At 32.4% G+C, this 12,976-nt stretch overlaps 1 protein-coding gene across 1 annotated transcript in view; it reads right to left on the bottom strand.

Annotated features, from left to right (window-relative positions):
- The window catches only part of LRP1B (LDL receptor related protein 1B), a 1,905,856-nt gene that overhangs the window by 336,999 nt on the left and 1,555,881 nt on the right, over positions 1–12,976 (bottom strand). Inside the window, exon 44 of the mRNA XM_082395829.1 lies at positions 10,082–10,286. Within this exon, the coding sequence (XP_082251955.1) occupies positions 10,082–10,286 (205 nt within the window). The remainder of the gene's footprint in view (positions 1–10,081; positions 10,287–12,976) is intronic.

Genomic DNA, 12,976 nt, shown 5'->3' with positions numbered 1-12,976 from the left:
TGGCTGCTGGGAAGCTCAGGAATAAATTTACTCTTTTGTTATTTATTTACAGTCATACTATACCTGAGCTTTTATTGTAAACTACTTTAAATCATTTTTTAAATAGCTGAAATAATAATTAGTTAATTGGTTTTAATCAGTTTGCTGGCATTCTAAATGTTTTCAAGAGCCAAACACAGAAAGAAAATTCAAGATATTGTCTCAAGCTTAAATAAATTCATGTTGATTTACATGCATGTAAAACTAATAAGAAACACATTAAAATCAGCTAAAGAACAATTCAAAAGTTTAATCAGGAATTCAGAGAAGAGAAAAATTCATGTAAGTTAATTCAGAATTTCCTGAATTTAAATATAAAAATTTTTAATCTCTTACTCTTCCCATATCTACTAATTTATTTCACCGAAGAAAATATGTTTTAAACTTTTTATTTGCTTATCCTTCTGTTCAGTTTGCAAAGAAAAATAATCTGAAAGCATTATGCTCATTTATACATATAGATATAGAATAGATATATATAGATATGGATAGATACACACACACGTCTGTGTGTGCAGGATGGCTTTCTTAGCTATCTGTTCTTTTCATCTTTGTATTTAAATTTCTACAATGAGGCAGGTGGGACAGGTGGCTACTTTTGAAAATTCTGTCTAATGCCTAACAAATTGAAATCTTCCAAGAAATATTAAATCAATCCATCAGTATCAGCATCACATGCTGAAGGGACACCTGTTATTTTCTGGGTAAATACACTAGTTGCCCTAGATACTGACCATTATTTTCCTCCAGGAACACATCTCTACGGAGAGAGTCCAGCTTCAGTAACACTTTAATTTGCACGACTAACCAAGCTGAACCATCACTGAAATGTATGTGGATTTAAATCAAAGGGATTGTGTTAAAAATAAACACCATTAACCCTACTGCAATAACATTCTTACCTTACAAAATAGGAATATCAGTTGTACAGCTTTCAGAAAATTACTCTGGATGGCTGAGGCCTTTGAAATAGATAAGTTTTGATTTTGGTCTATTTTTTTAAGTAGTTTACTTTTTCATTTTATTCAGGGAAACATTTTTATAATTTTTCTTTCAGTTTATTCATCCACTTACTCATTGCTTCAGCAAATATTTGCTGAATACAGCAATGTACCAGACCTTGGGCTACTTGCTTTTGGAGAGACAAAGATGAGAAACAAATTCTACTCTTCAGATGCTAGTAATCCTATAGAAGAGGCAATAAGGTAATTTATGATTTAGTCTAATTGATATAATTCATGCTCATATAAATTTATATGTGTGTAGTGAATATCATTATACAATTTTTAATTTTCATTATTCAAGGGGACTTTTATAAGATTTAATATTTGTTGACTATTGTCAGGTAACAGGTTGCATATAATAAAAGCTAACTCTTCAAAATATCCTCTGTGAGGCAAAAACTACTAGTCCTATTTTACAGAAGAAACTAAGGCACAAAAAGGTTAAGAAAATGTCCCAAGTTTATTAAACAATATGTCAAGGATGCAAGTTTCAAATACATGTCTATTTCCACAATCTAACCTTGTTAATTTCTGCCACATCATACTGCTTCTTGAAAGGGAGTATGTTCTCTTTTGTTATTAAAACTGTTAAAATTTAACTGTTTGTTAAAATAAACAATATGTGGCATCATTTATTATGCATATTAATGTGTGAAAAGATATATCCAAAGACTGATCTAGTTGAGTTCCACATAACCAATGGTAGAGTCATAAAAGGTTAAATTTGGAAGAAAATTTTGAACCTAGCTCAATATATAGAGCCTGAGATTCAAAAAGATACACTTAATTGCTGAAGATCACACATCTCTTTATAACCAGAGCCAGGAATTAAAATAATTTAATCTAATACCAATTTCACATTTTTCCCCCTCCCTTCTTATTCTCACTCAGGCACCTGTATTTGGCAATGTCATAATCACCATATGTACTTTATTGTATTCACTCAGTGATAATGTGTACACATCATAGAGTTAGAGATGATAAAATTTAGACAACACAATTCATCATCTTTATTTCCACAATCTTTGTTTCTCTCACATGGAGGACCAGTGTTTCAATGTCTTTGGATTCTAGTAACTCATGTCACATCATGTGTGATTTAATAAATCTTACCTCAATTAAATCTACTGTCAATACACAGACAAACATTTTGCTGTTTTAGAGACTTGTAGAACATAGTTTATATCTTTAAAAATATTTTATAAAACAATAAGTATGAGGCATATCCTTTTTCTATTCTGAATTTCTAAAAATCTATAAGCACAATGACTTCTGCTTCTGGGAAGATGGAGTAGACATATTTTCTGGATTCCTCTCACTAAGTACAGCTAAAAACCTGGAAATTATATATAAAACAAATATAAGAAGACTGAAAGGTAGAGAGGAGAAAGCAGCCCAGCTATGGACCTTGGGACTAAGGAACAACATGGTGGTGAGTTCCGTGGGTTTTATTTTTGCCTCATATATCCCAGACTTGGAACTGAATAAGCTGGCAACCCAGAAATGCCAAAATGCTAAATGCACAGAAAAGAACAGAAGCCTGCTCTCTGAAGCCAAGAGACGAGGCAGTCTAGTAAGGTAGAAAACTAGTAAGGCAGAAAATTTTAGATGGTAACTGCTCTACTCTAGGCAAATACCACATTAAAAAAAAAAAACAAAAAAACTGTGACCCATCCACACCCACACCAGCAAAGGCCAAGTGGGGAGACTGGACTTCCACCCACACCTGGCAGAAATGCCGTACCCACCCCCTCCCCACTGGAGTGGTGTCAGAAAAGCACAGAGGAGAATCTGGATTTCCATGTCATCCGGTGGTAATGAGGTCACCTCCACAGTGGTGACAGTGGAGACCCAGTGGGGAGCTGGAACTCACATCCCCATCCAGAAGTAGAGAAGTCCCAATTCTGCCTCAGGTGTCAACAGAGGCTAGGTGAGGGACCTAGGCTTCCTCCTCCACCTGACAGTAACAAGGCAAGAGCTCTTACTTTCCTCTGCCAGAGTGGTGTCAGAGAAAGCCAGTTAAGACAAAAGGCTTCAGTAAGATTCAGAACTTCATACAGTAAAACAACAATGTCCAGGTTCAACTGAAAATCACTCACAAAGCAGGAAATCTTAAAACATCTAGTCTGGGTGACAGTGTGTTAATTTGTTCAGTCTATGTTTTTCACTTCATAGATACTGAATCTCCCATGAAGTAGGTATATTTCATGTCATCATTTTTAATGGATTCATAGAATTATATTGTCTTATTCTTTCCTTTTTTATCACATTTCTATTTAGTCATTTATTATTCTTAAACATTAGAAAGTTATTAAGATTATTTAAATATTAGAAAGTTGTTAAGTTCAGATTGTAATTTGAATAACTATTAATATCCAAGAACACTTGAAATATATCAAAGATAATACTGGATATAATAATCTGAATATTGAATGGTGCCTCTTGAATTCAAAGATACATCACAGGCAATAAAACACCTGAGTTTTCAGCAGCCCTACAGGATTTGGTAGTCAGTGGACTCATTTGTAATATACCTGACTGCATGCCTGTTATATAGCAGACAATGGATACAGTCAGTTCCTTATATTCCACTGGCTCATCTGTTAGAATTCAAATTCACAGAATGCGTCCACTAACAAACAGACACTCTTCCTTCTTGGCTATGGTCCATCTAGCTGTTGATAGGCCCAGCATCCCATGTGTTTGAGGCATTAGAGACAGAGTAGAAAGATCACTTGCTGTCAGGAGACTTTTCTTCATGTTTCATTTAAAACAATTTTCCATCTTAGTGATGTACAATGGAGGCAGTCACATTCCATGTAAATTGAGGGATGGCTTCACTTCATTTTGTTTAGAATTTTATCAAGAACTCATTACCAATTTTGAAAATACATCACCCAAGGCAGCACTACTCTCAGTACTTGAGTATCCAGTACAACACACCTGATATGAGTCTGCCTTCACATCTGTCACATTCATGATGATTCTATGCATAAGTGAAAAGATCTTGATCACTTCCTCATGTTTTCTCTCTTATTTTTGTACATTTACATATTGGAATATGTCCTATTTTATTATAAATTACTTTATATTTATTTATGTTTACTCATACTTAGATATTAATTTGAGTTTTGAAAAGTTATCTACCTATATATAGATATAATACAAAATTTCATTTTTGATAGGAATGGGAATGTTATAGAACATTTTTTAAATTAAAAAAAGGGACATTGGGGGACTTCCCTGGTGGTCGAGTGTTTAATACTCCACACTTCTACTGCAGGGGGTGCAGGTTTGATCCCTGGTTGGGGAACTAAGATCCCCACCTGCTGCACAGCTTGGCCAAAAAATTAAAATTAAAAAATAAATAATAATAATAAAATAATAATAAACAAAATAAATAATATTGGCTCTAATAGAGAGTTGGGAATTATAACTGGCATTAGATATTGGACACAGGAACATTAGAAATTAATGTAGCCTTTTGGGGCCTGAGTTTCCTAATTTGTGAAATAATACTGGATTATTCCAGATAATGGTGGAAAAATTTCCAGTTCACTTAACTTTTTAGTGACTGCTTATGCTGACATTGATTTTTAAATCAAACATTTAAATTGTTAAATTAAAATGTTTTACATTTTTTAAAAATTTGAAACCACACTGCCTTTTCTTTGGTGACAGAATATGGTTTTGAATTGACTAATTCAAACTAAACATGTCGTCAGAAAATTCACTTTTCTGGGCATCAAAACTTATTCTATAAGTTTCAGAGTTCAGGCCCTCTAGGTTTCATAGCATAAATAAAACTATATTATCAAAAAGAGTAGATAGCATAGACATTTACAGATTAGGTAGAAGATATAGATAGATGGATAGATAGATTATAATAGATAGAGAGATAGATAGATGATAGATAGATCTATTTCTTGATTCATTTATGGAATGAAATAACTGATTCTATAAGGAGAAAGAAAATACTTGGTGCCATAAAAAATAGGACATCAAATATTCTTGTATTTGATCTTACTTTTAATTGACTAATTAAAAAAAAAACTATTTTTCCTATTGTCAGTCAAAAGAGTTCGTGTTATCAGAATGTGTTTATCTAGAAGACAGATATTCTGTATCCTTCTCATTCTAAAGATAGGTCTTAGGACTTATTTTTTCTGCCTGGGAATATACTCTGAATAAAACCAAACCAAACCAAAAAAAAAAAAAAAAAAACTCTGGGCAAAGTTTCTAAAAGAATGTCAAAAGTAAGAAACATCAGCAATTGCAATTTCTAGGAATATTAACAACATCTCTTCTGGAAGGGTTTGTGTCACTCAGGTAGCAGATGCCGTCCAAGAAATGATTAACACTTACAGGGTAACACCAGGGAGAAAGGCTATAATCATGCTGTCTTAGCCCCTGTCAATATTAGTTATTGTTTCATCTACTGGAACAACAGCTATAGAACAGAAATAAAAATAAAACAGAATGAAATTATTATCTGTTTTTTTCCCTAATAACTAGATTACACAAAAGCATTCAATTGTATATTGTTAAACAGAATGCTTTCCTCAATAAAATTTATAGGTAGGACCACGATACAAGTTAATGTGTATTTAAAATTAAAAAAAAAAAAAAACAGCCAATTATTGTATATTTTTATCAATACAGGTCAGATTTAAACTGTGTGTACTTGTATTTTATTATGACCTCACTATAAGATGAAACAGAAAAATAAAATCTAACTCTGAGTTTGACAAAAGAAATTAAACCTATGAATGAATTTGTTTAGCTAAATATTATCACATAACTATAATAGAAAAGGTAAAATGTATTTTAAAAATCACATTTTTTTTCTGATTTCTCTTTTGATGTTTGAAAGGATCTCTTTCCCTAATCTACTGATTAGTAATGGGTTCTATAATATTCCTATAATAAACTAAGTGACTTGGAAATTGTATATCAGTATTTTTCAAATCCCTACAAACACTTAAGCCCATGGTATACCATGTTAAAAAAAAATGATTTCCTGATAAGAACAAAGCTACATAACTGTGTTCCATTCTAAAGATTTATAACGTGCATGAGCATTTAAAGGCTTTACGGTGTAATGCAGGAATTAAGCCTATCAGACTTTGTTTAAACCAGAGTTTAAAAACAGTGCTTGAACACAGTTTAATTCCTATGGATATTCAAGAGAAGACAGGCTCTTCAAGCACACTTTGGGAGAGGAATGGCACTGTACTGACTTTGTAGGCTTAAATGCCTAGATTTACAAGAATCTCTCCAAACTTTATCAATTAACTTATTAAATAGCTTGCTTTCTTTTCATTAAAGAAGATACTCTCTCAAATATTTCAGATTTTAATGTCTAGCTTCTTTCCAATTTGTCACCTCCCCTGGGGATATCTGATCTCTCTGTTTCTGCAACTGCTCTACGGTCATCTGTGTCATCCAAAGCTAGAAAATATACATCTATGCAAAGGAAATGTTTCTTTCTGAAATTATTATTTCTCTGGCCACTCATTTATATTGCATTGTCTCAGTTCTTTTTGACTTTATAAACTAAACAATGTTTTACATCTCTTCTTATATTTCTTGGCATTTTAAGTCTTTCGTAGACTATTTTAACCTTCTATATTTTTACTTCCTAAATATCATTCTTTTTAACTCCATGATTATACCCCATCACACATTTCTGCAGTGCCTTGTACAGTGCATTCCAAAAATGTAAAAATGAAATTCATTATGTTGGTTACTTGATCTGTTTTAAATATATATGTATACATGCGTGTGTATTATATGTATATATGTGTGTGTGTGTATATATATGTAATTGGATGGATATATATCAATTACATTAGTATTTTTGCCCAAGGGGAACCATATAGGAGTGAGGAACAGACATAGTAGGAAACACACACACACATACACAAAAGGGCCTGGTACAGAGAGATCGAATGAAGATTAGAATGAATGAACTGGTTACATGCAAGTTTTTCAGATAAGGAGCTCTTAGGTTCTGTGAGGATTTAAAAAAGAAATCTGCTCCAAAAGGTATCCTTTGATTTCCAAGACTTCAACTCAAGTGGATAGGCACAAATCAAATTAATACTTGATATCGTTCACACTTTTGTACATGTAATTAAACATATAAAACTGAGGAGTGAATGGATAGGGTATTAGACAAATTGGTCCACTTTTTCAACAGTTATCAGATAACAGAAGAGTTTTTAGAGTTTCTGAGACTTCTATAATATTATGCCATATCCCCAGAATATTTTTTTCAGAATAAGTAGTATTTCTTTCTTCCTCAGGAAATATCCTTTTTTAAAATCTTGAAACATAAGCCAGATTGCATATTTAACCTTTTCTAAAGATAATAGGAGATGACCTAACTCCTCAGTTATATTCTCAGCCTCAAAATTCTATGCTTATATTAGTAATAGATTATATAAACAGCTGATTGTTCATGAAAACAGGCAATTTAAAGTGTAATAAGTATTCAGAAATTCATGTCAATTAAAAAATTCATGTCAATTCAGGAACAGATAACAAGTTCTAGTTGTAAAATCATGACTAAAATATAGGAAACAGTGGATATCACAAAGAGTATATAAGTTAATGGTAAATTCAAAGTACCCATGATCAACACTGGCAATAGAATCTGGAAAGCCAGCAAAATAGTGAGATGCATGTAAGAACGCAATAAACGTTGAAATATTTTCCCAATTTTTAGGCCCAACCAGAAATTTTGATGGTAAAGCTGATTTACTGGAGAAGAGGAAAAGGATTATGTAGTTCTGACTTTGAGACAAAATGGATCAATGTCGTATGGGGGAATACACCCGTACCCTTTAAAGTAATGTTCTCTACTCAACATTTTCATCTCTACAGGACAGAAATCTTTCTGTCCAGCTCTACTGACATATAATTTACATATAACATTATGTAAGTTTAAAGTATAGAACATAATGATTTGATATATGTATATACTACAAAATGATTACCACAATAAGTTTAGTTAATATATCCATCACTTCACATAGTTACAATTTCTTTTTGGCGGTAAAAACTTTTAAAATATACTCTCTTAGCAACTTCAAATGTACAATATAGTATTGTTAACTACAACCAGCCAGAAATTATCCTGGTTTAGACAAGGATGGGAAATGGAGAGTTGGAATCATAACTGTGCATATTTTTTTAATGTCAAAAGAAAGGCTTTGAATTATTTAGATTAGAGCTATCTGATTACTAGATCACCTTGAGTAGCTATAAGTGTCATACATAACAGTAGACTGAGGAGGGAAAAGAAAACCATGCATATAAAAAATAAGTTAAAGTGGACAAAGTGTTGTTAGGAGGAGTTACAGAAGCATTTTCTGTATTAGTCCATAATAAAAAATAATACCATATCCAGGACAATGATTTACCTATTTTTCAAAAGCATTACCCACTAAGTTCATTTAGGATTTTTTTGTTGTATTCTGAGGCATATGTTTTCACACTATATCCTCATAATAACCCTGAAACTTAGGTAGAAAGTTTGCATGTCAGAAAACTAAAATTCATAAACACTGAGTAATTTGCCTTAGGTCACATGGCCTTTAATTGAAAAGATAGACCAAGAATTTAGGCATAGAATTCTGTGATCAGAGTTATTGCCTTTAGCACAAACTGAACTCATCAGATCTTAGCTGATTATTTCAATTTTCCTTAAGCACTCAACTGTACTATATCACCGCTACTTGAAGTATCCACTCCACAATTAGATGAGGTGCCTGTCCTAGAATGTAAATCAATGCACTTGTTCCTTCCTCAAGAAACTCACACACACATACATGCACACACACACACACAACTATATATACACACATATATACATATAGGCAATATATGTATATGCAATATGCACATATATGTACATATACATTTAGTTAGTTGCCCTAAGATAAATATCTATGTTTCTCTATATAATATAATGTGTGTATATATATATTTAATATTATATATGTATGTAGGTATAGATATATATATCTATATTAGATATAATATGTAGATATATATGTACAGGTATATACTCAATTGAATTAAACAGTGTGCTTAATGGTATAAATCAGGTGTTAGCAAATATGGCCTGCTGTTTGGTTGCCTGTTTCTGTAAATAAAGTTTTATTGAAATACTGCCACAGCTATTCATACATATTCTCTATGTTACTTTAATACCATAAGGCACTGTAGTTGTGATAGAGAAAATATGGCCCATGAAGATGGTCCTTCCAGAAACTCAGTGGAAGAGCTAAGAGCCTCAGGATCATTTTGTTATTCAAGCATGCACTGGTGAAGAGGGGCTGGGGTAGATTCCTCCAGTTGTTCCTCTGGTAACAACCCAGATCTTACCCTTCTGAACCCTGAGTTTTCCCAGTTGCCAAGGGCTACCGTCCTCATAAGATAAGGTGAGGCACTGGACGTTCACCATTCTACAGGCCCTCAATATCTCCTGTAAATGTTCTCCAGAGGCAGCAAAAAGACACTCCCATTAACATTTTATTTGGAATTCAGAGAAAAGAGACAGAGAATGAGCCTGACTGTGAAAGGAATTCCACTCTTCTCTCTTCAAAGCTTCTGAGGTTGCTTTGAGGACCCAAACACAGACAGAGGATCATTTCATTACTTTCTAATGTTCTTTTATCCTAGGGCAACTAACCAATTTCATTTCACATTTTAAAAAATTATAAATAACAATGAAGTTTACACAAATCACTCTAACAATACCAATTCAATTCATAACTAGGAGAAAATCAAGTTATTGTTTCTCCATAAGAGTTGGACTGTCTCCATGGTAGCAAATGCACTTAAAGAAAGTTTTCAAAATATTATCTGCAGTTTTGTTTTTCACTGAACAGATGATTCAGTTGTATTGGTTCAAACAATTAGCTATTTTGAAATCCCTTGATATGCATATTTTAGGCACATATAAAGCATGTATTTTTCAAATGTATCATTTTTCAAATCTATAATCAAGAAATTCTCAGTTAACTTACATGTCTCTGGGATCCATCATATTCACACCTTTCAATTTTTCCTAGGCTGCCATCTGAGAAATACAGCTTCTCCGCACGGTGGTCAATGGTGAGTCCATTTGGAGTGAGTATGTCTGTACTGACCACCACTTGAGCATTTTTCCCAATCAGAGTAGATCTCATGATACTTGGATGCTGCTCATTCCAGTTGGTCCAAAACATTAAACTAATTAAAATGAAAATTGTGATAATAGCTTAAATTTTTCATTAACAGTAACAACGTTAGTAGAAACATGGCAATGTCAAATTATTTAAAAAGAAGCAAAATTATTTATCTCATATTCTCTGACCCTTGAGGAAGTTTTAGTAATAAGGGGAAATATGTATATTATAGTTGTATATATATTTTTCTCAGTTTCTTAAATGACCTGGAAAATATTTCTGAAAAACAATTATCTCTCAAATAGTAATTTAATTAAATTGAATCAGTTTGATGCATAGTAAAGATTTATTTTAATCAGGGACAAAAATAGTTATTTTAAATTTTCTATGAACTGCAAATATACTCTAACTTATTATTATAATGTTTCAGCAGATCCTGTGTTATCATTTTGGACATCGTTCTTAACCTAACACTATTTCTCTCCTTCAGTTGGTGAAAATCAAAATCTCTCTCTCCTTCTAGTTTGCTTTTTAAATTCTGCATTCTTCTCTGTATATGTTTTAGAGAAACTACTAAACTCCTATATTTCTTTAATGTCTTTTTTCCCTCCTCTGTTTATCAGTGTGATTTTTCTATAAATTACAATGCTGTTTCCAGAATTCCAGGGGTTACTCTCAAATCCTTAAACATAGTATCTGTTACTCACAGATTTTCTAGAATATTTTAAATCAGTGTTTGTCAAACTATTCTTTGAAGAAGGCCTAGGAGTCTATGGAAGCCCTTAGAGGTCACTGGAAGAGTGGAGAGGCTGTAGGGTTCCAGTCTCCAAGGCCCATTTTTACTGAAACAGTTCTTCTTTCTCCCCCTTTATATTTAGGAGTATCCCTAAGAGTTTACTTGAAGATCAGTTTTTGAACTGAAGGAAAGAAGAAAAGAATGGAGGGAGGGAGGGAGGAAGGAAGGGGAGAAGCAAGGAAGAAGGAAGGAAAAAGGGAGGAAGGGAGAAAGGGAAGAAAGAAAGGAAGAAGGGAAGGAGGGAGGCTGACAGGCAGGCAGCTTTACATTTTGAAAAAATATGTTTAATAAATACAAAGAAAAACTAATTGGAATAATATTTCATATTTACAGCAAGATTGCATATATCATTCCTATGTAAAGACATGTAAAGACAATGTAGGATTATAGCCAACATAATTATTCAATATATGGTTTTTGAGTATTATGCAAAAACTTATTACTAGACAATACTCAACTTCACACACACACACAAAAAACCTTTCTACTTGCAAATTTAAAAAATAACCCCCACCAATTAGGGAAAGCTGGGTCATCTAAGCTCTTTATTAAAATACTTCATAGCATTTTAATCTATTCTGGGGAACATAAAGGTGTTCTAAGTGAGAAAGTGTCAAAATAGTTTGTCCTATGAATCAGTAAATTTGCAAAAAAAAAAAAAAAAAAAATGGCATTCCACTTTCTTAAATCATGTGGTAGTTTTAACCACATCCTGTAACTTTTAAAATGAAAAATTTAGTTTAAAAAGTTATCCAAATAATATGAGGTATTAAATACACAATTTATTTGCAATATTTTTCTAGACTGTGGGCTTTAGAATTACAGAATTTCCAAGGTATTAGTACTTCTTTAATTTTACCCTTTCACATATAAGAAAACAGAGGCCAGAGAGCTTGAATATTAGTTATAGTTACAGAGCCAAGTTTTGAACTCAAGTAGTCTTTCATCTAGAAATTGACTTGATTTTAAAATTTCTGTTAATCAACTAACATATGAAAGTGATTTGAAGGTGTCATTAATATGTTTAATGATAAAAATATTTTTATACTTTAAACTTTAATTACATATAATTTTCCAATTAAAATATTTTAGTGTGTTTAATTCTAATTTACAGTTCACCATATATAAGATGAAAGTGTAATTTTAGCCTATGTAACTGATAATTATAGGATAAATCACTTATCAATTAAAATTAATCATGTATAATATCATCAGTGATCTCCCTCATGTTTACCTGAAAATTGTCTTATAAATTCCTTTGATCAACTTTAGGATATTTATTATTGTCCTAAGAGTCTCCTGGTGAATCAATGTAGCTGACTCAACAACAAACCCTAGTGATAGGGCAGTGGTGTGAGCAGAACTACCTTTGCCCAGGCATCTAAAGGCCTGTGTCCACCTGAACTAAGTAACCAAATCTGTGTGAGGAGTCAACCTTCTCTTCACCTGCATCTCTCAAACTTTAGAGTCTTAATTTATAAGTTAAATATGTTTAATTAAGTTAAGTAAGTCAATTCTCATCTCTAGTTCTATAAGAGTATCCATATTGAGTTATTCTCACACTGAGTAATTCATGTGCTCTTTTCTTCTCTCAAGTGATCATGGTTAGTGTTTATCAGTCATTGTTTTTTATTCTTCCATTTTTCTTCAACACACCTAAACTAAGTTCTATTTCTCGTCAGTGAAACCAGATTGGTCTAAGTTCTGTGTCCTTGTTTTGTTTAAGAGTAAAAGGACTTTCTAGTAGTTAACAAATATTCCTACCATATTGCATAAGAGTGAAACTCCATAGACATATTTGTTTTCTACTTAACCTGAGCTTCATTCTTCAGTTTTCATATAATTGCTTTCTTTATAGCATCCCCCGAAACATGACTTTTTTCTAATTTGTTTTATTTTTTATACATTTTATACTATAGCCTGAGCATTTTTTCTTGCCATGAATTCTTCATAAGTAT

The sequence above is a fragment of the Balaenoptera borealis genome (genome assembly GCF_965194805.1).
Source record: "Balaenoptera borealis genome assembly, chromosome: 6".
In the NCBI taxonomy this organism is placed as follows: domain Eukaryota; kingdom Metazoa; phylum Chordata; class Mammalia; order Artiodactyla; family Balaenopteridae; genus Balaenoptera; species Balaenoptera borealis.
This window is presented reverse-complemented; position numbering and strand designations above follow the sequence as displayed.